The 23,999-nt window shown below is 45.5% G+C and overlaps 1 protein-coding gene across 1 annotated transcript in view; it reads right to left on the reverse strand.

Moving 5' to 3' along the window:
* Positions 1 to 423: 423 nt before the first annotated feature.
* Positions 424 to 23,999, reverse strand: part of LOC124045171 (collagen alpha-2(IV) chain-like) — a 120,774-nt gene continuing 97,198 nt past the window's right edge. Inside the window, exons 10-47 of the mRNA XM_046364422.1 lie at positions 22,248 to 22,301; positions 22,101 to 22,136; positions 21,939 to 21,980; positions 21,721 to 21,792; positions 21,573 to 21,617; positions 20,816 to 20,863; positions 20,674 to 20,709; positions 20,465 to 20,509; positions 20,250 to 20,313; positions 19,908 to 20,018; positions 19,488 to 19,637; positions 19,291 to 19,362; positions 19,028 to 19,179; positions 18,773 to 18,845; positions 18,546 to 18,652; positions 18,139 to 18,322; positions 16,453 to 16,500; positions 14,500 to 14,574; positions 14,266 to 14,364; positions 13,830 to 14,051; positions 13,532 to 13,693; positions 13,271 to 13,441; positions 12,880 to 13,023; positions 12,622 to 12,747; positions 12,327 to 12,508; positions 12,124 to 12,187; positions 11,653 to 11,727; positions 11,338 to 11,445; positions 11,107 to 11,214; positions 10,788 to 10,985; positions 10,557 to 10,673; positions 10,254 to 10,415; positions 9,979 to 10,077; positions 9,701 to 9,847; positions 9,439 to 9,555; positions 1,944 to 2,135; positions 1,449 to 1,735; positions 424 to 1,324 (exon numbers count right to left, since the gene is read on the reverse strand). Coding sequence (XP_046220378.1) covers positions 1,070 to 1,324; positions 1,449 to 1,735; positions 1,944 to 2,135; positions 9,439 to 9,555; positions 9,701 to 9,847; positions 9,979 to 10,077; positions 10,254 to 10,415; positions 10,557 to 10,673; positions 10,788 to 10,985; positions 11,107 to 11,214; positions 11,338 to 11,445; positions 11,653 to 11,727; positions 12,124 to 12,187; positions 12,327 to 12,508; positions 12,622 to 12,747; positions 12,880 to 13,023; positions 13,271 to 13,441; positions 13,532 to 13,693; positions 13,830 to 14,051; positions 14,266 to 14,364; positions 14,500 to 14,574; positions 16,453 to 16,500; positions 18,139 to 18,322; positions 18,546 to 18,652; positions 18,773 to 18,845; positions 19,028 to 19,179; positions 19,291 to 19,362; positions 19,488 to 19,637; positions 19,908 to 20,018; positions 20,250 to 20,313; positions 20,465 to 20,509; positions 20,674 to 20,709; positions 20,816 to 20,863; positions 21,573 to 21,617; positions 21,721 to 21,792; positions 21,939 to 21,980; positions 22,101 to 22,136; positions 22,248 to 22,301 — 4,449 coding nt within the window. The 3' untranslated portion in view covers positions 424 to 1,069. The remainder of the gene's footprint in view (positions 1,325 to 1,448; positions 1,736 to 1,943; positions 2,136 to 9,438; positions 9,556 to 9,700; positions 9,848 to 9,978; positions 10,078 to 10,253; positions 10,416 to 10,556; positions 10,674 to 10,787; positions 10,986 to 11,106; positions 11,215 to 11,337; positions 11,446 to 11,652; positions 11,728 to 12,123; positions 12,188 to 12,326; positions 12,509 to 12,621; positions 12,748 to 12,879; positions 13,024 to 13,270; positions 13,442 to 13,531; positions 13,694 to 13,829; positions 14,052 to 14,265; positions 14,365 to 14,499; positions 14,575 to 16,452; positions 16,501 to 18,138; positions 18,323 to 18,545; positions 18,653 to 18,772; positions 18,846 to 19,027; positions 19,180 to 19,290; positions 19,363 to 19,487; positions 19,638 to 19,907; positions 20,019 to 20,249; positions 20,314 to 20,464; positions 20,510 to 20,673; positions 20,710 to 20,815; positions 20,864 to 21,572; positions 21,618 to 21,720; positions 21,793 to 21,938; positions 21,981 to 22,100; positions 22,137 to 22,247; positions 22,302 to 23,999) is intronic.

Raw genomic sequence — 23,999 nt, forward strand, 5'->3', positions numbered from 1 at the left:
CACCGGCATCTTTGGTTCTTTCAGCTGTATGTTCTTGGTATGGTCAGTTAAACATGTTTGGTACAGTGCATTCGGATAGTATACTTTTTCCACATTTTGTTACGGTACAGCCTTATTCTAAAATGGATGAAATTGTACCCCCCCCCCCCATCAATCACACACAATACCCCATAATGACAAAGTGAAAACAGGTTTTTAGTGTTTTTGTATTAAAAACAAAAAAACAGAAATTTTACATTAGTATTCAGACCCTTTACTCAGTACAGCCTGGAGACACTACAAGCTTGTCACACCTGTAGTTGGGGAGTTTCTACAGACAATTCCTTTGACCTCATGGCTTGGTTTTTGCTCTGACATGCACTGTCAACTGTGGAGCCTTATATAGACAGGTGTGTTTCTTTCTAAATCCTGTCCAATCAACAGAATTTACCACATGTGGACTCCAATCAAGTTGTAGAAACAGGATGCACCTGAGCTCAATTTAGAGACTCATCGCAAAGGGTCTGGATACTTACGTAAATACGGTATTTCTGTTTGTTTTTTAAAATTAATGCATTTGTAAAAATAGTTAACATTTTGCTTTGCCATTATGGGGTATTGTGTGTAGACTGAGGAAACTAGTTTTATTTAATACATTTTAGAATAACGCTGTAACGTAACAATGTGGGGTAAAGTGAAGGGGTCTGAATACTTTCTAAATGCACTGTATATAACATAGCTGAGGTAATAAGTTAGAGCACCATATCAAATAGGACAAACTATTTAAAAATAACATTAACATGTATATTTCATATTGCTGTTGACTTCATGCCGGGGATTCTTTTCCAATTATCACCACAGGACACTTGCTCTCCACTTGAAGCGTTCACACAGTCCTTCAGTCATCACAAGATGCTGATCTAAGGTCTGTTTTGTGTTCTCCCCTTTATGGCTAAGGTTAAGATTTGGGGAGGGTGAGCTAATCCTAGATCTGTGCCTAAGTGTAATGTCTACCTGAATTGCGTTTGGTGGGGGGTACGGTCACAGGAAATGACATCACAGGGTCAAAGGGGACTAAGTGAGAGCCAGGTCACAGGTTCTTCATGCAGACCTGACAGCGGCTGATGCGTGAGAGGAACTGGCCTGCTTTCAGGGTCTCTGAGGCAGGCTCTGCCTGGAAGGACTGTTCGATGGAGGTGAGCCAGAAGCTGTGTTTGTTGGCGAAGTAATGGCAGGTGCCCTTGGCCCCGTTACACTCGATGAAGGGAGTGGTGCGGAAGTCCTCCAGACAGGAACCAGGGGACGACAGAGACTGACCACCGCCCTCGTCACCTGCTGCTGTGTGCTGTGGGGAGACGGAGGGGAAGAGATTGCATTCATATGTCCTGTGTTTTCAGATCAATAAAGATGAAAAGGAGACTAGAATAGGCAACTTTAGACTGTATTAGAACAGGAAGCAAGAGACTCACCATAAGGAAGGAGTAGCCAATCCACAGGCTGCGCCAGCCCACAGGGCATTGTGGGATGGTGATGTCCTGGCTGTGCACGGCGATGGCGACGGACGGCGCCTCGCACACAGAGCAGCGGCTGATGTAGGGTTTGATCTCTTCCTCTTCCACGGGCATCATGGGAAGGGGTGCGGTGGTGGACAGCCAATAGGACTTGTCATTGCGGCTGGCATAGTAGCAGACGTCTCCGGGGTTGCAGTACAGGAAGGGCATGGTGTTGAAACGAGGGAGGCAGGAGCCTGCCAGACCTGGGATCAATAGAAACATTTAATTAATCAATACATATATTCATATAAAAGGATGACACAGTGCTACAGCCACTACAGGCAAAATTGAGAGAGCCTAATTGGTTATCTGCCAATAAAATAAAATTTGAATAGATACAAGTATAAACTAATAATTGTGTGGTCTTTTTTACATTTCCTGTCTTTTAGGTTCTCATCTTCTCTGTCTCACCTAGGTCCTGGTTGTGGGCCTTCTCCTGGCCCTCGAAGTACAGTAGACTGTAGCCATCCCACAGCTTGGACATGCCCACGGGGCACATGGGGGTCTGCTCTGATTGGCTGTGCTTCACCAGCAGATATCCCACACTCACACTGCGTCCAGGCATGCCAGGCAACCCTGTAGTACCTGGGTTACCACGGTGTCCTATGGGTCAGAGAGAGGTTAAAATTTGACTATTTAAAACCTACCCAAACCAGAAACCGTGGATAGATGGCAGCATTCGCACAAAACTGAAAGCGCCAACCACCGCATTTAACCATGGCAAGGCCTGGAAATATGGCAGAATACAAACAGTGTAGTTATTCCCTCCATAAGGCAATCAAACAGGCACAATGTCAGTACAGAGACGAAGTGGAGACACGTGCAGACACGAGACGTATGTGGTAGGATCTACAGACAATCACAAACTACAAACGGAAAACCAGCCACGTTGTGGACACCGACATCTTGCTTCCGGATAAGCTAAACATCTTTTCGCCCGCTTTGAGGATAACACAGTGCCACCGATGAGGCCAGCTTCCAAGGACTGTGGGTACGCCTCTGTGGCCGACGTGAGTAAGACATTTAAGTGAGTTAACCCTTTCAAGGCTGCTAGCCCAGACGATGTTCCTAGCCACGTGGCTCGGGTTATTGTTGTCCTAAATGATCTTTTTGGTCTTCCTGTGACATCGGGTGCTGTAGGTGTCCTGCAGGGTAGTTTGAACAGCATTCTTACATAAGTATTCTGTCATCATGAAGTGCTTTGAGAGACTAGTCAAGGATCATGTCACCTCTACCTTACCTGACACCCTAGACCCACTTCAATTTGCTTACCGCCACAATGGATCTACAGACGATGCAATCGCCATCGTACTGCTCACTGCCCTATCCCATCTGGACAAGAGGAATACTCATGTAAGAATGCTGTTAATTGATTATAGCTCAGCATTCAACACCACAGTAACATCTAAGCTCATCATTAAGCTCGGGGCCCTGGGTCTGAACCCTGCCCTGTGCAACTGGGTCCTGGGCTTGCTGACTGGTTGCCCCCAGGTGTTGAAGGTAGGAAACAACACCTCCACTTCGCTGATCATCAACACAGGGGCCCCACAAGGGTGTGTGCTCAGCCCCCTCCTATACTCAAATCAAATTGTATTTGTCACATACACATGGTTAGCAGCTGTTAATGCGAGTGTAGCGAAATGCTTGTGCTTCTAGTTCCGACAATGCAGTAATAGCCAACAAGTAATCTAACTAACAATTCCAAAACTACTGTCTTATACACAGTGTAAGGGGATAATGAATATGTACATAAAGATATATGAATGAGTTATGGTACAGAGCAGCATAGGCAAGATACAGTAGATGGTATCGAGTACAGTATATACATATGAAATGAGTATGTAAATAAAGTGGCATAGTTAAAGTGGCTAGTGATACATGTATTACATAAGGATGCAGTAGATGATATAGAGTATGCTTTTGTCACTTCTAGGTTAGACTACTGCAATGCTCTATTTTCCGGCTATCCGGATAAAGCACTAAATAAACTTCAGTTAGTGCTAAATACGGCTGCTAGAATCCTGACTAGAACCAAAACATTTGATCATATTGCTCCAGTGCTAGCCTCTCTACACTGGCTTCCTGTCAAAGCAAGGGCTGATTTTAAGGTTTTACTGCTAACCTACAAAGCATTACATGGGCTTGCTCCTACCTATCTCTCTGATTTGGTCCTGCCGTACATACCTACACGTACGCTACGGTCACAAGACGCAGGCCTCCTAATTGTCCCTAGAATTTCTAAGCAAACCGCTGGAGGCAGGGCTTTCTCCTATAGAGCTCCATTTTTATGGAACGGTCTGCCTACCCATGTCAGGGACGCAAACTCGGTCTCAACCTTTAAGTCTTTACTGAAGACTCATCTCTTCAGTGGGTCATATGATTGAGTGTAGTCTGGCCCAGGAGTGGGAAGGTGAACGGAAAGGCTCTGGAGCAACGAACCGCCCTTGCTGTCTCTGCCTGGCCGGTTCCCCTCTTTCCACTGGGATTCTCTGCCTCTAACCCTGTTACGGGGGCTGAGTCACTGGTTTACTGGGGCTCTCTCATGCCGTCCCTGGGGGGGGGGCGTCACCTGAGTGGGTTGATTGATTCACTGTTGTGGTCAGCCTGTCTGGGTTGGCGCCCCCCCCTTGGGTTGTGCCGTGGCGGAGATCTTTGTGGGCTATACTCGGCCTTGTCTCAGGATGGTAAGTTGGTGGTTGAAGATATCCCTCTAGTGGTGTGGGGGCTGTGCTTTGGCAAAGTGGGTGGGGTTATATCCTTCCTGTTTGGCCCTGTCCGGGGGTGTCCTCGGATGGGGCCACAGTCTCTCCTGACCCCTCCTGTCTCAGCCTCCAGTATTTATGTTGCAGTAGTTTATGTGTCGGGGGGCTAGGGTCAGTTTGTTATATCTGGAGTACTTCTCCTGTCCTATTCGGTGTCCTGTGTGAATCTAAGTGTGTGTTCTCTAATTCTCTCTTTCTTTCTCTCTCTCGGAGGACCTGAGCCCTAGGACCGTGCCCCAGGACTACCTGACATGATGACTCCTTGCTGTCCCCAGTCCACCTGACTGTGCTGCTGCTCCAGTTTCAACTGTTCTGCCTTATTATTATTCGACCATGCTGGTCATTTATGAACATTTGAACATCTTGGCCATGTTCTGTTATAATCTCAACCCAGCACAGCCAGAAGAGGACTGGCCACCCCACATAGCCTGGTTCCTCTCTAGGTTTCTTCCTAGGTTTTGGCCTTTCTAGGGAGTTTTCCCTAGCCACCGTGCTTCTACACCTGCATTGCTTGCTGTTTGGGGTTTTAGGCTGGGTTTCTGTACAGCACTTTGAGATATCAGCTGATGTACGAAGGGCTATATAAATAAATTTGATTTGATTTGAGTACAGTATATACGTATGCATATATGAATAATGTAGGGTATGTAACATTATATAAGGTAGCATTGTTTAAAGTGGCTAGTGATATATTTTACATTTCCCATCAATTCCCATTATTAAAGTGGCTGGAGTTGAGTCAGTGTCAGTGTGTTGGCAGCAGCCACTCAATGTTAGTGGTGGCTGTTTAACAGTCTGATGGCCTTGAGATAGAAGCTGTTTTTCAGTCTCTCGGTCCCAGCTTTGATGCACCTGTACTGACCTCGCCTTCTGGATGATAGCGGGGTGAACAGGCAGTGGCTCGGGTGGTTGTTGTCCTTGATGATCTTTATGGCCTTCCTGTAACATCGGGTGGTGTAGGTGTCCTGGAGGGCAGGTAGTTTGCCCCCGGTGATGCGTTGTGCAGACCTCACTACCCTCTGGAGAGCCTTACGGTTGTGGGCGGAGCAGTTGCCGTACCAGGCGGTGATACAGCCCACCAGGATGCTCTCGATTGTGCATCTGTAGAAGTTTGTGAGTGCTTTTGGTGACAAGCCAAATTTCTTCAGCCGTCTGAGGTTGAAGAGGCGCTGCTGCGCCTTCTTCACGATGCTGTCTGTGTGAGTGGACCAATTCAGTTTGTCTGTGATGTGTATGCCGAGGAACTTAAAACTTGCTAGCCTCTCCACTACTGTTCCATCGATGTGGATAGGGGGGTGTTCCCTCTGCTGTTTCCTGAAGTCCACAATCATCTTCTTAGTTTTGTTGACGTTGAGTGTGAGGTTATTTTCCTGACACCACACTCCTCCTCCCTGTATGCCGTCTCGTCGTTGTTGGTAATCAAGCCTACCACTGTTGTGTCGTCTGCAAACTTGATGATTGAGTTGGAGGCGTGCGTGGCCACGCAGTCGTGGGTGAACAGGGAGTACAGGAGAGGGCTCAGAATGCACCCTTGTGGGGCCCCAGTGTTGAGGATCAGCGGGGTGGAGATGTTGTTGCCTACCCTCACCACCTGGAGGCGGCCCGTCAGGAAGTCCAGTACCCAGTTGCACAGGGCGGGGTCGAGACCCAGGGTCTCAAGCTTGATGACGAGCTTGGAGGATATTATGGTGTTGAATGCCGAGCTGTAGTCGATGAACAGCATTCTCACATAGGTATTCCTCTTGTCCAGATGGGTTAGGGCAGTGTGCAGTGTGGTTGAGATTGCATCGTCTGTGGACCTATTTGGGCGGTAAGCAAATTGGAGTGGGTCTAGGGTGTCAGGTAGGGTGGAGGTGATATGGTCCTTGACTAGTCTCTCAAAGCACTTCATGATGACGGAAGTGAGTGCTACTGGCGGTAGTCGTTTAGCTCAGTTACCTTAGCTTTCTTGGGAACAGGAACAATGGTGGCCCTCTTGAAGCATGTGGGAACAGCAGACTGGTATAGGGATTGATTGAATATGTCCGTAAACACACCGGCCAGCTGGTCTGCGCATGCTCTGAGGGCGCGGCTGGGGATGCCGTCTGGCCACCCATGACTGTGTGGCCACGCACGCCTCAAACTCAATCATCACGTTTGCAGACGACACAACAGTCGTAGGCCTGATTACCAACAATGACGAGACAGTCTACAGGGAGGAGGTGAAGGTCCTGGGAGTGTGGTGACATAAAAATAACCTCACTCAGCCTCTTCAAAACAAAGGTGCTGATTGTGGACCTCAGGAAAGAGCAGGGGGTGCACACCCCTATACACATTGACAGGACCACAGTGGAGAAGGTGGAAAGATTCAAGTTCCTCGGTGTACACATCACTGACAAACTGAAGTGGTCCATCCACACAGACAGTGCTACTGCGCCTTCTTCAGGAGGCTGAAGAAATGTGTCTTGGCACCTAACACACCTCACAAACTTTTAGAGATGCACAATTGAGAGCGTCCTGTCGGGCTGTATTACTGCCTGGTATGGCAACTGCCCCACCCACAACCGCAGGGCTCTCCAGAGGGTGGTGCTGTCTGCCCAACGCATCACCGGGGGGCAAACTACCCTCCAGGACACCTACAGCACCCGATGTCACAGGAAGACCAAACAGATCATTAAGGACAACAACAACTCGAGCCACTGCCTGTTCACCACACTATCATCCAGAAGGCGAGTTCAGTACAGGTGCATCAAAGCTGGGACCTGAAAAAGAGACTGAAAAACAACTTCTATCTCAAGGCCATCAGACTGTTAAATAGCCATCACTAGCACCTTAGAGGCTGCTGCCCGATATACATAAACTTGAAATCACTGGCCACTTTAATAATGGAACACTAGTCACTTTAATAATGGAACACTAGTCACTTTAATAATGGAACACTAGTCACTTTAATAATGGAACACTAGTCACTTTAATAATGGAACACTAGTCACTTTAATAATGGAACACTAGTCACTTTAATAATGGAACACTAGTCACTTTAATAATGGAACACTAGTCACTTTAATAATGGAACACTAGTCACTTTAATAATGGAACACTAGTCACTTTAATAATGGAACACTAGTCACTTTAATAATGGAACACTAGTCACTTTAATAATGTTTACTCATCTCATACCTATATACTGAATTCTATTCTACAGTACTGTATTTAGTCTATGCATTATTAATCTCATACCTATATACTGAATTATATTCTACTGTACTGTATTTAGTCTGCATTATTAATCTCATACCTATATACTGAATTATATTCTACTGTACTGTAGTTTAGTCTATACCGCTCTGACATTGCTCATCCAAATATATATATATTCTTAATTCCATGACTTTACTTTAGATGTGTGTATTGTTGTGAAATTTTTAGCTATTACTTATTACTGCACTGTTGGAGCTGGAAACACCAGCATTTTGCTACACCCGCAATAACATCTGCTAAACATGTGTACGTGACCAATAACATTTGATTGAAATGCCTCTGTGAATAAGAGAGAAATTGTGTGCAATTTATTCATATGGTTCTTTTTAATTTGTGAGTGGTTAAAATGAATTGAACATGACATGAAATGACGCTTTCAGACAGTAGGAAACCGTGAGGGCCTTCTATGTATATATTGTTCTTTTCATCTTTAATCATTTTAATGATCTTCTGATTTGATCTCTTCCGTTTGTGATGGGAAAGAGAAGGGTTAGGTTAATACTGAGGATAAAGAAATATCCAGGATTATTCTTTGGTGGTCTCTGTGTAGAAACATCGAGCTGGCTCAACCAGCCAATGGCCTTCAGAAGCTGGACAGAAGTCCTCTGCCATTCAACTGTATTAAAACAGAATTTTGGAGTGACAGTGGAATTAACCAATCACATTTTGACTTGCAATAGGTAGCACTGATTTTTTTTTTTTTAAAGTGAGCGCTAAAGCAAATAATCAGTGGTGCAAGCTGTACTTTTCCCATAATGCAAGTAACATTACCTAGATTGTGTTGTGGTAATGTGACAATGGCCACAGCGGCTGCAGCAGCTGTTCCTAACTTTAAGGTGGATGTTGTTGCTCAGTTATTAGCATCACCTTTTTCAAGATTATTTTTCAAACTCCGCTTACAAATTATCATCCTCTGGTGAGTGGCACTGTTTTTTGTTGCAGCTTGCTTGCTGTTAGCTACAGTATCTCTTGGAAAATAATGACTGTGAAATAATGACATTGTTGCATTTAAACTTTAGATCACCGGTTAGTGGGATGACCGTGATACAATATATGTATTTGCAATGGGAAGTAATAGCTGGTTTGTTCATTTCATTCTGGAGATGAATTGGTTGTGCTTTTGTAAGGTTTTGATGCCTACTGGAGTGAATAGGCTGCATATTCTTTAACAATATTTGATGCGACGGCTGTCGCCTGTCTATGTGTTTAACCAAGTGCACAAGTATTACGGTCGCTGGTCTTTCAGCACCACAAGCCTGTCACCTTTGATGACTGCTGTTGTCTCTATTGGTGATAGTGGTGTTAGGCTACCAGGCTGGTTGCATTATTTTATACTGTGTGTCACACGTTGTGTCTGTGCCGATTCTGTCTCCGTGTGCAGCAGCCCGAAGTGCAGCCAGGCCTGTTTGATTCATTCATAATGCCATCAAAAGGCATTGTTCCTCCTTCACTAGAACTAGAATGGTCTGACTACAGAAGATATCATGTCAGGCGCATTAAGTGAAGCTATGTTTTCTGTTATATCCTAGATTTCTGATACAATGTATTGAAAGATTTTTGGTCCCTCTGAAGGCCTAAATCCTATAGTCACGGTTCGCCGATGCTTTCAGGTAAAACAAGAGAACTATGAGAACTGTCAATGGAATACAGGTTTGAATTCATTTCAGATCAGCCACCTAAAATCCTGGTCCCTTCAGCACTAAACTAATTACATAACTAATAATCCCTACAGACCATGGGGTAATTTCTCTCATAAAACACCTGTGGCTCATTCAGACAAATAAGACTGACCCAAACCCTGGTGGAAACTAGCTCCCTGCCTCACTCCCATTCTTAATCCCTTAATCCAGGCCTGATTGCTGTAATCCTTAAATTCCCTGGCACGGCTGCCTTACTGTACCTACCTTCCATGCCCTGAAGACCAAGGTGGCCCCTCCCTCCGTCATTTCCACGGTACCCAGGGGTACCCGGTCTGCCACCCACCCCTGGCATCCCCTTCTGCCCCTGGGGGCCCAGGTAGCCTAAATGGGAAGGGGGGGGGGATTCAGTGAAGAAAGTCAGCCAATCCTACAGAAGCACTTGTATAAAGAACAACATTTGACATAGAGAAGTATACAACAATATTGTTACACAATATAAGGTAGTTGTGCTCCTGGATCCTCCTACCTGGAGCTCCAGGGGGTCCTTTCGGGCCAGTCTCCCCTCGTACCCCCTCTGGTCCTCGGATGCCCTGAGGCCCTGGAGCACCCCTTTCTCCTGGCATCCTGTGGGGGACTGGGGCTGGGCCCTGGTTACCTTGGGCTCCCGGGTAACCTGCAGGACCAGACCAGGTCACACACATTTTGTACGTGTTATACAGGCAACTTTAATAATAGTGTAGGTGATTTTCAGGTTAATTTTAGTGAGGTGCAGATTGATATCAAACCGAGAGAGATGATGTCTACCTATGAGTCCAGTATTTCCTTTTGGGCCAGAAGGACCTCGGTCTCCTTGGAAACCAAACCTACCAGGAATTCCCATCATCCCTTGCTCTCCCTTTACACCTTTGGGACAAAAACCATGGCTGTTACTAATTTTACTGTTTCAGTACAAAGTAACCAGCTCAATAATCCCTCCTTGTCAAATGTGAAACAGACAGCGATCTACGATGGATAATAAAACTTAATTTTATTATTATTATTATTATTATTTATTAACTTATTAATTCTATGATCTGTACCTTTCTTCCCAGACACTCCACTCTGTCCTTTGTAGCCTGATGGTCCCTGATCCCCCTGCTTTCCTTTCAGACCAGAGAATCCAGGGAAGCCATAGTGGCCAGCTAAACCCTTCTCTCCGTATGGAGAGGGCTCACCAGGATATCCACGGGGCCCAGGGAAACCTATGAAACAGAACAATCATTATTAGCACACCAAATACACACACCAAGCGAACACATCCCACACACCATGCACACCACATCCCAGAAGATAGATACTTAGTTAATCTACTGTAAATCCACGCATTCCCCACTCTACTATACCTGGCAGGCCTTTGGGTCCAGGGAAGCCAGGGTCTCCTGATGGTCCTGGTTTGTCTGAGGTGCCCTGTGGTCCTTGGGGGCCCTGAAACCCTGGGGGTCCCTCCTGGCCCTGGTCACCTGAGTACAAGGGACAAAAAAAGAAGGGGGAGGTCTTAGATACTTTGAAACACGAAATGTCCTCCAAAACTAGTAACAAAAAGATGCCATGTGTCTTTTGGAGCAATGACTAACCTGGTTGTCCTTGAACGCCCTTCAAACCCAGCGATCCTGGGGTCCCGACTTCTGAGTTGGGTATACCTGTCTCACCCCTCGTTCCCTTAGCACCAGGAACACCTGGGGTTCCCAAGTTATCCTGACCTGGAAGTCCAGGGATGCCCTTCTCACCCTTCAGTCCATCCAGTCCCAATATACCCTTCAGTCCAGGAAAACCTGCAGAAAGGAGCAGATCAAACACAATGATAAGGCAAAGGTGTTGTGTGTGCACACCCATGCTTTTGTGTGTGTGTGTGTGTGTGTGTGTGTGTCTGTGTGTCTGTGTGTGTGTGCGTACCTCTCTGTCCTGGGAAGCCTGGCCGTCCATTTGTGCCTGATTCTCCGGGGATCCCAGGCCATCCCTTCGTACCCTGGTTGCCTTGAAACCCTCCTTGACCATCAGATCCTGGAGACAGCAACCACAGTCAGACACAAACAACAGTCATATATAGGCAACAGTCAGACACAGGCAATGAATGACACTCATTTAAAAAATGTGACCAACATGGTAGGAAGTCAAGTCTCTTACCTAGAGGTCCACCTATGCCAGGCTCTCCCAGTCCCCCTTTCATACCATCAATACCATGGAAACCACCACCGCCCCTGTCTCCCGGATTCCCAATGTAGCCCTTCTGACCTTTAGGGAGAGACAGAGGGCATCAGGAACACTGCTACCATGTTAACGCATCTCAGACAGCATCTTAGTAAAACTAGACTCCTTTTCTTCATCTGTACTGTTATCAATATGGTGGAGGCCTACCACCACCAGGTGCACTGTGTTTTCTCTCACCAGTCCACAGTTCCTAATGCAAATGAAGGAAGCAAGCCTCAATGAGTGACTCACCTGGAACCCCTGGGAAACCATCCTCCCCCCTCAGTCCTGTGGATCCAGGCATGTCGATTATGGGACCCTCCTCACCTGGAGAAGAAAACAATGAGGCGTATTTCAGCCAGTGCCTTTCACCACTCACTCTTCTATTGTTAAATAGTCCTGGGACCTTTGCTTTGAATCCAAGTGCTTAACAAAGACAAGCTTAAACTGAGTTGTAACAGCTGGAAAGTGAAGTTTGGATGACTACTGGCGTCTACAGCAGTGGAGGCTGCTGAGGGGAGGACGACTCATAATAATGGTTGGAACAGAGCGAATGGAATGTCATCAGAAACCATGCAGAAACCATGTGTTCGATACCATTTCACTTATTGTCCGCTACAGTAACTACCACTAGCCATCCAATTAAGGTGGCACCAACCTCCTGTGGTCTACGGTACTGTACTTATCCATCTGTGAGATTTGGGACAGACAGGGGCGTCATACCTTTGACACCCTTCACTCCTGGATCTCCTGAAGATCCGTAGGCACCCGGGGTACCTTTCTCCCCCTAAGAAACAAACACAAGAAACACCACATTAGATCAGACAGAGATGTGTCTAACCTGTTTGTAGGACATGTTTAGCAACAACAATAAAGGGGCCTGGCTGCAGCAGAGATACAATGGGAACCAGACTACATGGTCTCACCCTGTGACCAGACATCCCAGGAAAGCCGCTGATTCCGTTTGATCCAGTCGGACCTGGCATTCCTTTTGGCCCTGGAAGTCCCTGCGCCCCTGGGTTGCCTGGGAAACCCTTCTTATCGCTGGGGTCTCCGGGAACGCCATGGTAGCCCTCCATACCCGGAACTCCGGGAAAACCTTTAGGACCTGTAGAAGAGAAGTGGGGAAGGTGAAGAAGGGATGAGAATGAGAGGAGTGAAATTAAAAGGAGAGAAGGATGAGAATATGTGAATAAAGAAGAGCGGGAGGATATGAATCACCTCTGGGTCCAGTAAATCCGATTTGTCCTGGGGTTCCATCTTCTCCCTTGGTCCCCTTCATGTCATTGATGATCTGACGAGGGATGAGGGGTTTCTCGCCTGGCAGGCCACTCAGACCACGTTCACCTAGGAGACAGCTGGTTTAAGTGTGAATGTCCAATCAGATAGAAGGATCTGATAAAGAGTAAGAGAAAGACAGGGAAAGAGAGTGGTAGAGCACAGAAAGACACATCATTCTAATTGACAGTTCAGTCTCACCCTTTGAACCATAGTCGCCCATGATTCCTTTCTGTCCAAATCCGCCAGGTATGCCATCCTCTCCCTTCTGTCCAGAGAAGCCCTTCAGGCCCGACTCACCGGGCATACCTCCAAACCCTGACATGCCAATAGAACCTTTGATACCTGGAACAGGAAGTGACATCACAGGTCAGGAGAAACGTCCTTACAGCAGCATGTGGCTATTATATATTTCAGCATTACTCACTGCAAAACTCCAGATCGACATTGTATCCTCATATCAACTCTTCATCGGGAAATGACATGGAATGTGATCAGAGTATGACCATACTGTATATGACCACGAACTCTATAATTAGAACATTGGACAGAACATGACTCCACTGAGTATAGTATGTGTATAGTAAGTAACCTTTGAACCCTGGCAGGCCAGAGTGTCCTGTAGGTCCTGGCTCTCCAGGGTCACCCAGGTGTCCGGTGTTTCCTTCAGCACCCAGACCTCCAAACTCCCCTGGTGTCCCCTTCAGTCCTATTGGCCCCGGGGCGCCAGGGTCGCCCTGATCACCCCTGCCTCCGCTCAAACCTGGAAGATACCAATACACAGTGTATTAGCTGTGAGTCATAGAGTTCCTCTTCAAAGCAAAAAGAGAAATTAGTCAATTGTGTGTCTGACCTGGTTGTCCGATGCTTCCTGTTGGTCCATGGACTCCCGCCTGTCCGGGTACACCTTTCCAGCCGTACTTTCCAGCAGCTCCCGGTCTTCCTTGCTCCCCCTGTAGACCTGAAGGACCCACGTCGCCCTTGAACCCAATCATCCCAGGCATGCCACCCATCCCTGAGAGAGACGGGCAGAGAGAGAAGCCATTACAATATCTATACATTACTATACATTACCACTCTTGAAAAGGTGGAGACATTGTAGTTTATTGAATGTCAACTTCAGTACACTGGTATGTTATGGTAGTACCCACCTGGGTAGCCCTCGTTTCCAGGCTCTCCGCTAAAACCTTTAGGTCCCTGCTCTCCAGGAAGACCCACTTCTCCAGTTTGTCCGGTCGACGCTCCCCAGATCTCCCCGTGTGGTCCCTTTTCCCCGGACTCCCCGTCCCGACCCTGTTGGCCTGGCAGACCTTGATCTCCAGGTTTACCCTTGGCGCCGGGCTGACCCAAGTCTCCACGGGGGCCAGTGAAACCTGAGAGAGGACCAGACCATCAGAACTATCACCATCAGCTGGTAGGAGGTTAGAACCTGGACTAAGATGTAATAAGTATTAAAGCACTATAGTACTCTATAGTGTATCCATTACAAGTGAGAGTAAATGTACCTGTGTAGAGGGATCGGATGTTATGTGTCTGTAACTAGAGCAAAAAGACTACTAATTACAGCTAAAGCAGCAACATGATTACCTGGCTGTCCGGGAGACCCTCCTATGCCTTGCTCTCCTATCTCTCCTTTGGCCCCGTCATCTCCAAGTGGACCTGTGAATCCATTTTGACCTGGGATGCCTGAAGCACAGACAAAAGGACATACAGGAAGTTAATCATAAATGTGGATCTTGACAGGAAAAGACCATGCAGGGCATATGACACATTTTCTGATTTGCATTCTAAAGCTCAAACTGAACTTAAAGGAAACGTTACCTGGGATACCCACTAACCCTTGGGGTCCTGGTGGTCCTGGCATACCGGGTGGTCCGGGTACGGCATCACAATCGCCTGAGTAAAAATAACACACAATGGACATATTTAGATTGTATCAATAATTACGATGAGAACGGTCCTCCTTTTATAACTGCTGTTTCACTACTGTCTAATGAAGATCTACTCCACATCTCATACTGTACATATCTGTGAAAACGTCTGTGCGTTTGCCTGCTTGTTGCCTTGGTTCGACGATACTGTTTCCCAGTGTGGATTGTGGATCAGAGCATAGCGAAAATAAAATAATTGATGCATATTAGCCAATTAACCAAAGACAAGACTATGATGGGAGAACCCAGTTATAAAATAGTAGTGCACTTAACTCTTACTCTATACACAGTGAGCACGGTTACATGCACACTATAATACGGTTATTGTGAATAGTCAGATTAATATACTAGTTTGATTTAAACATTTCATGCTTTGAAGAATGATTTCCCTAATAATCCTGTTTACATGGACACATCTGAAATCAGGCTACCTGATGGGACTTGAAATCAGGCTACCTGATGGGACTTGAAATCAGGCTACCTGATGGGACTTGAAATCAGGCTACCTGATGGGACTTGAAATCAGGCTACCTGATGGGACTTGAAATCAGGCTACCTGATGGGACTTGAAATCAGGCTACCTGATGGGACTTGAAATCAGGCTACCTGATGGGACTTGAAATCAGGCTACCTGATGGGACTTGAAATCAGGCTACCTGATGGGACTTGAAATCAGGCCACCTGATGGGACTTGAAATCAGGCTACCTGATGGGACTTGAAATCAGGCCACCTGATGGGACTTGAAATCAGGCTACCTGATGGGACTTGAAATCAGGCTACCTGATGGGACTTGAAATCAGGCTACCTGATGGGACTTGAAATCAGGCTACCTGATGGGACTTTGATAAATGCAGAAAATCACCAATCAAAATAAACGTTCTACCACTGCGACCATGTTATTGTCACGCCTTGGTCATTGTATTTTGTGTTTTTGTTATATGTTTGGGTAGGCCAGGGTGTGACATGGGTTTATATGTTGTGTTTCGTATTGGGGTTTGTATTATTTGGGATCGCGGCTGATTAGGGGTGTTGTTAGGCTTGGCTGCCTGAGGCGATTCTCAATTAGAGTCAGGTGCTTATCGTTGTCTCTGATTGGGAACCGTATTTAGGCAGCCTGAGTTTCGCTTTGTATTTTGTGGGTGATTGTTCCTGTCTTTGTGTAGTATTCACCAGATAGGCTGTATAGGTTTCATGTTCCGTTTGTTGTTTTCGTCTTTATAAGTTATTTCATGTACCGCGATTCATTTCATTAAAGTCATGAGTAACCAACACGCTGCATTTCGGTCCGACTCTCTTTCTTCAACAGACGAACGCCGTTACAGTTATTTTTGTGAAGCATATTTGATTCTGAGTTCGGACATATACAGTTTGTATGTGAAAACTATTTACATTTACATTACATTTAAGTCATTTAGCAGACACTCTTATTTCTTAGATGAATACTTTTTTTTCTGAACTCACTTCACTTGCGCAAAAGAAGGAAGCTCGCACTGCTTGTGCAAGCACATGCGCAGAGCATATATACACCATTGTTACTCTGATTAAGGCATTTACATGTCCTAATCATTTGAAAGATTGCCTAGAAAACCAGGTGTTTTTAATTGGCGTATCCTTACATTGATTATGACCGTATGCTGATTAAGTTAAGCCGAGTAAAGTGTTTACATGACTAATGCAATACTTGGCTTACTACCATAATCAGTTTAATATCAAATTATTTGTGTGCATGTAAACATACTCACTGACTGTAAACAAACCCAAGACAGAAAGGCCATGGAAGCAAAGCACCAGTAGAAAAGTAGAGAAAGGTTAATGTAATGAAAATGCTGTTACTCCAGCTACCTTTGTCATTCAGTCGTCCATCTCCTCTCGGACTACAGCCAGACACTCCTTTCAATGGCAATAAGAGCGATTGGAAAGAGAGAGGGAGAAAGAAAAAGAGAGACATTCAACATAAGGGTTAGAAAAGCTCAAGCATGATCTCATACATGTTGGGGCTGGTTTGAATGATGCAGACAGACTGCATCAGGGCTCATCTGGGGAGAGAGAGCATCATTTCAATCATGGACACAAGCAGGGATGGGCAAAAATGTCAAAATACAATTATAAAATACCATAAATATTAATGTATCAAAATAAACTTTTAAATACATGTATTTTGTATTTTAAAATGCAGAAATACATTTGCAAGTAGCCTCCCTGAACAGCAACAACTTTCTCAGTAATGGTAACAGAAACGTTTTACTTGCTATGACTGTGATGTGTTGTTGTTTATCTACCTTAGAATGCACTGACTGTAAGTCACTCAGGATAAGAGTGTCTGTTAAATAACCAAAATGTAAATCTATGTGTGAATATGAACATACCAAAATGAACTGCAAATCACACTGGGTATTATGATTGGCCTTGTTTCTGGGCAGAGCTCATTACAATAATACTAAGCATGCTTTGCAATTGTTCATTTTTACATTCTGACTTACATTCTACGTTTATATTTAGTTAATTTAGCAGACACTCTTATCACACCATAGTGCCATCAGACTTCTGATACCAATGCAGGGTGAAAGGGGGCCACAAAAGTGTATTTTTGGTTAAATGTTGATTTTTTTTAACCTTTATTTAACTAGGCAAGTCAGTTAAGAACAAATGACGACCTACACCGAATGACACTGAGCCAATTTTCGCGCCGCCCTATGGGACTACCAATCACGGCCAGATGTGATACAGCCTGGATTTAAACAAGGGACCGTAGTGACGCTTCGTGCACTGAGATGCAGTGCCTTAGACCACTGCACCACTCGGGAGCCCTAGTTCAGCCCAGTGTAATACAAATGACTCAAAATACTCAGAAGTAATTGAAATACATGTAACAGAAATAGTGCCCATCTCTGGACACGCGGGTATAAGACGTTCTGCACAGCCCATTCATGACAAGGCCTTGGAGTCTACAACTATGGGGAAAGGGGATACCTAGTCACTTGCACGACTGAATGCAGTAAATCAGAGAGGTATCGAGGGCTGCATTAATCAATATCATCGGCACCCGGGGAGCACTTGTTTTTTGGGTTCAACTGCCTTGCTCAAGGGCAGAACGGAATATTTTTTACAACTTGCCGGCTCGGGAATTCAAACCAGCGAACTTTCGGTTACTGGCCCAATGCTCTTAACCGCTAGGATACCTGCCGCCCCCTACTACAACTAGTCTTTCTGTTTTCCCCACAATTAACGGAGGAGGAGAGAGGGTAGCTAGAGAAGAAAAGACTGAGAAAGTTCAAGAGAGATAAGAGAGTGATTGGGAAAGACAGCGAGAGAAAGAGAGTGATTGGGAAAGACAGCGAGAGAAAGAGAGATAAGAGAGTGATTGGGAAAGACAGCGAGAGAAAGAGAGATAAGAGAGTGATTGGGAAAGACAGCGAGAGAAAGAGAGATAAGAGAGTGATTGGAAAAGACAGCGAGAGAAAGAGAGATAAGAGAGTGATTGGGAAAGACAGCGAGAGAAAGAGAGATAAGAGGGAGAGGGTAACACACCTGGATCTCCAGCTCGACCTTCGACACCAGCGTAACCCGGCTCCCCATCATCGCCTTGTAACCCTCTGACCCCTTTAGTGGCACCTAGAACCCGTCCCGGTTCTCCCATCTGTCCAAACAACCCAGGGAGACCCGACCGGCCAGGATAACCCTTTTCTCCAGTGAGTCCCTCAGGTGCGTCCCCCTAGAACAGAGAACACAGGACAGATAGCTCAGAACATATCCCTCCCTGTAATGCTAAAGATCTACACAGCTGCATTGGCTTGAACAGCTAATATTATAGACACATTATCAGGTAGAAAGTGTTTGAGGTGCTTGAACAGCAGGTTATCCATGAGAAAGTAGATGGTGGGAAAGACAAGAATGGGTCTTTAGTGGGTATTATGTTGCACTCGTAGGCCACTTACTGAAAGACCACGGTTCCCAGGGAATCCATTGATCCCACTTGGCCCAGGGAAGCCCTGCAATCCTGGGTCACCAGTCGCACCCGGGTCTCCTGGGTCCCCGGCATATCCTGTAGAGTTCACACACAAACGCACTCATTTACACATACACTTGCTTAATGGTGTCTCACACTCACCACTGTATAAAGGATATACAAGTGTGTGAAAAGAAAGGATAAGAAATGCTCCACCTTTCTCTTTGGCCAAAATTAAGTCGCCCTTCCTGCCCTTTGGACCCGGTTGTCCTGTGGCACCAGGGAACCCCTATGGAGGAAAGAAATACGGGACATATAGTAGGGGAATAGGAAGCCAGTGAGAGAGAATTGGAGAGGGGAAAAAAATATGAAGAGAAATGTTTAAGATGAACGTTGCCCTACTGAAAGTGATGTGTGATATTTGTTACGAGGTAGACGTTGTCAAGCTGAGGTGGTTTTAGTTGTTCTTACAGGCAGTCCGATGACACCTCGGGGTCCTGGCTCGCCTGGCTCGCCCTGCTGACCAAACTCGCCACTCATTCCAGGGTCGCCTTGGCTGCCAGCAGGGCCAGGCAGGCCCGGAGGAGAGTGGACAATGTTGCACTCACACAACCCGTGATCACCTAAAACACATACACAACTCAGATCAGCTGTACTGTAAGACATAACATGTGAGCATTCAGCGCACAAACGTACATCACGGATTACATGTCTGAATAATCACACACTCTAACCTTTCAGTCCTTTTCTCCCTGCAGAGCCTGGCCGCCCTCTCGACCCAGCAAATCCCTTGTAGAAGTCCGCCCCTGCAGATATTTTGACACATACACATATTAAGAAACACATTTACAACTCACAACAATTCCTTTAATATCATTCCATCATACTAAACAACATTTTAATAAAATATCAATATGATGTCCACACTCACATGATCCTGGTGGTCCAGGTGGGCCCCTCAACCCAGATATTCCGCCGATACCTGGGGGTCCGGGGCTGAGAGCAGGGATACCTGGCTCTCCAGGTGGGCCCGTCTCTCCCTTTACCCCCGGTTCCCCAAACGGACCCCACAGGTACTCCACTTTTGGCGCATGAGGGATAAGGGAGTTAAAACAGTGCACAACTTGTTAACAATACAATTCTAATAATTGTTATTATACCATATTAACAAGTACAATAGATCTACATTGCTACATCACATTTACATTTACATTTAAGTCATTTAGCAGACGCTCTTATCCAGAGCGACTTACAAATTGGTGCATTCACCTTATGACATCACTGTAACTAGTGTAAAAAACCTTCTAACACTACTGGCCACTGACTAGATAAGTAAGGGTTTGGTACTGACCTTGTATTTGACTATCACTCTTCCTAGCAGGAGGTCCAGCCCGGCCTGGCAGACCTTTCTCCCCCTGCAAACCCATCTCTCCCTGGGGTCCCAGCTGTCCAGGGGGACCAACTACATCCCCACCCCACATGGACATCAATCAGTAGCAATATAACGATCAGTATTATAACAATAAAACAGTAAGCAATATATTATAACAACTCTACAAGCTAGTCTTTAATGTTCAACATCATATTCAATGAAAGGCTGACTACCTGGAGAAAGACGATACTATATATTGATAGTTGATAGATAGTTGATGCTGATAGAAAAGTGATTGATGAGTTGTTTGGCTAATCATACCTCTGTTAGGCCCTCCTGAGGGACCTTCATAATAGATCAACTCCCCGGGTTCTCCGATGGCACCCTAAAAATAATCCCCATCTGTTAAATTCTACCACATGTATGTATATAGCTTGCGTGTTTGGATTTGAATGAAAGTTTAGAATGGACCACTGTCCAATCAAAGATCTGATAGTATCACAGTGTTTTGATGTGTGTATCAACTGTAGGATCACCTTTTGGCCATCTCTGCCCCTAAATCCTGGTTCTCCAAGGTCCCCCTAAAGGGAAAGATGGCGGGAGAGAGTTTATGAGAAAGGTGTCCAGCATCATCAAGAGCACAAAAGATACAACTGTAACATCTCTATTAGCCCACAAAGACCAACACATAATACTGACTGCAATAATATGGAGATCTTGGCATTGTTATGCCACACAAACATACCCTTAGTCCTTGCTCTCCATCCCGACCAGGGACACCCTGAAAGAACACACAAGGATATTCAACAAGCAGCAAAGAAGGGTTCAATAAGGTATAATAATGTATGTGTGTAATTTGTACAGTATAATGTTTGTGTGATACTAACCCTTTGCCCAGGCATCCCCATAATCCCAGTCTCTCCTTTGTTGTCAGCCTGATAAGTATTGATTCAATCGCATTTTATTTGTCACATACTTCGTAAACAACAAGTGTAGACTAACAGTGAAATGCTTACTTGCAGAGATAAAGAAAATAGAGGAATAATAATAGAAAAGTAATAACATGTATAATAAATACACAATGAGTAACGATAACTTGGCTATATACACAGGGTACCAGTACCGTGTCTATGTGCAGGGGTACGAGGTTATTGAGGTAGATATGTACCTATAACTAGGAATAAAGTGACAACAGGATAGATAATAAACAGTAGCAGCAGCGTATGTGATGAGACAAAAAAGTTAGTGCAAAATGGGCCAATGCAGATAGTCTGGGTAGCTGTTAGGTTAACTATGTAACTAACTATTTAGCAGCCTTATGACTTGGGAGTAGAAGCTGTTCAGGGCCCGGTTGGTTCCAGACTTGATGCATCGGTACCGCATGCCGTGCGGTAGCAAAGAGAAAAGTCTATGACTAGGGTGGCTGGAGTCTTTGACAGTTTCTAGGGCCGTCCTCTGACAATGCCTGGTATAGAGGTCCTGGATGGCAGGGATTTTGGTCCCAGTGATGTACTGGGCCCTACACACTACCCTCTGTAGGGTCTGACAGTCGGATGGCAAGCAGTTGCCATACCAAGCGATGATGCAGCCAGTCAAGATGGAACATGGTATTATAGAGACCACAGGAGAAGTGAGGTCACTTACCTCAACTCCAGTTTCACCTTTCAACCCCTTTTCACCCTTTCTGCCCTGGAGGAGACAAAGCAAAACATTGTTAGAGTGATTCAGTTCACACACAATCAAAATATTTATTGTTATTCTTGAACATATTAAAGTGTGGAGCTGTACTGACGTAGGGTCCGGTAAGTGGGCTGGTATGAGGATGGGTGGAGTTCCCTGGGGGACCTTGCTGTCCAGCCTCACCCTGTGGTGAGAGAGGGAAGTGCAGTGAGAATCATGCAGCTGAGATGAGGACAGCATTGACAATCATTCTTTTTTGAAGTCAAACACATTAAGTGCTGGGCAGTATAAAACTATTTGAAACATACAATTGTCCCTGCAGTCACATACCGCTTCTCCTTTGACCCCCTTCAACACTTTGGTCATGGTGCCCTGAGCAGAAAACACACCAGGTTAAAACCCATCTTTATTCTTTTATTTTAATCTCATACACTAGCCATTTATTTTTATGAGAGATGAAACATAGTACAAATGTTGATGTGAGAACCTTACCTTTGGTCCAGGAAGGCCAGGGAACCCTAATGGGCCCTGAGTCAGGAAACAAACCACAATAATGTTTGGGTATCTATCTAGTACACAGAAGTGTGTATTAAGGTACAACAACACATTCATATGCACACACACACACACACACCACACCTGTGGTCCTGGGAGTCCTCTGTAGCCCGACCGACCTGGGTAACCCTGAGGACCCTGAGAGAGAGAAGGGAGGATGGAGAAAGATAGAATGTCAGAGTGCAATGTCATTTTTGATATGGAGTATATATATATATATATACATATATATATATATATATATATATATATATATATATATATATATATATATATATATATATATATATATATATATATATATATATATATATATATATATTATATATATATATATATATATATATATATATATATATATATATATATATAAATATATACACTGCTCAAAAAAATAAAGGAACACTAAAATAACACATCCTAGATCTGAATGAATGAAATATTCTTATAAATACTTTTTTCTTTACATAGTTGAATGTGCTGACAACAAAATCACACACAAATTATCAAAGGAAATCAAATTTATCAACCCATGGAGGTCTGGATTTGGAGTCACACTCAAAATTAAAGTGGAAAACCACACTACAGGCTGATCCAACTTTGATGTAATGTCCTTAAAACAAGTCAAAATGAGGCTCAGTAGTGTGTGTGGCCTCCACGTGCCTGTATGACCTCCCGACAACGCCTGGGCATGCTCCTGATGAGGTGGTGGATGGTCTCCTGAGGGATCTCCTCCCAGGCCTGGACTAAAGCATCCGCCAACTCCTGGACAGTCTGTGGTGCAACGTGGCGTTGCTGGATGGAGCGAGACATGATGTCCCAGATGTGCTCAATTGGATTCAGGTCTGGGGAACGGGAGGCCAGTCCATAGCATCAATGCCTTCCTCTTGCAGGAACTGCTGACACACTCCAGCCACATGAGGTCTAGCATTGTCTTGCATTAGGAGGAACCCAGGGTCAACCGCACCAGCATATGGTCTCACAAGGGGTCTGAGGATCTCATCTCGGTACCTAATGGCAGTCAGGCTACCTCTGGCGAGCACATGGAGGGTTGTGCGGCCCCCCAAAGAAATGCCACCCCACACCATGACTGACCCATCGCCAAACCGGTCATGCTGGAGGATGTTGCAGGCAGCAGAATGTTCTCCACGGCGTCTCCAGACTGTCACATGTGCTCAGTGTGAACCTGCTTTCATCTGTGAAGAGCATAGGGCGCCAGTGGCGAATTTGCCAATCTTGGTGTTCTCTGGCAAATGCCAAACGTCCGGCACGGTGTTGGGCTGTAAGCACAACCCCCACCTGTGGACTTTGGGCCCTCATGCCACCCTCATGGAGTCTGTTTCTGACCGTTTGAGCAGACACATGCACATTTGTGGCCTGCTGGAGGTCATTTTGCAGGGCTCTGGCAGTGGTCCTCCTGCTCCTTCTTGCACAAAGGCGGAGGTAGATGTCCTGCTGCTGGGTTGTTGCCCTCTTACGGCCTCCTCCACGTCTCCTGATGTACTGACCTGTCTCCTGGTAGCGCCTCCATGCTCTGGACACTACGCTGACAGACACAGCAAACCTTCTTGCCACAGCTCGCATTGATGTGCCATCCTGGATGAGCTGCACTACCTGAGCCACTTGTGTGGTTTGTAGACTCCGTCTCATGCTATCACTAGAGTGAAAGCACCGCCAGCATTCAAAAGTGACCAAAACATCAGCCAGGAAGCGTAGGAACTGAGAAGTGGTCTGTGGTTATCACCTGCAGAACCACTCCTTTATTGGGGGGTGGGTCTCGCTAATTGTCTATAATTTCCCTGTTTCACCTGTTATCTATTCCATTTTCACAAAAGC

The sequence above is a fragment of the Oncorhynchus gorbuscha genome, linkage group LG01 (assembly GCF_021184085.1).
Source record: "Oncorhynchus gorbuscha isolate QuinsamMale2020 ecotype Even-year linkage group LG01, OgorEven_v1.0, whole genome shotgun sequence".
Classification (NCBI taxonomy): domain Eukaryota; kingdom Metazoa; phylum Chordata; class Actinopteri; order Salmoniformes; family Salmonidae; genus Oncorhynchus; species Oncorhynchus gorbuscha.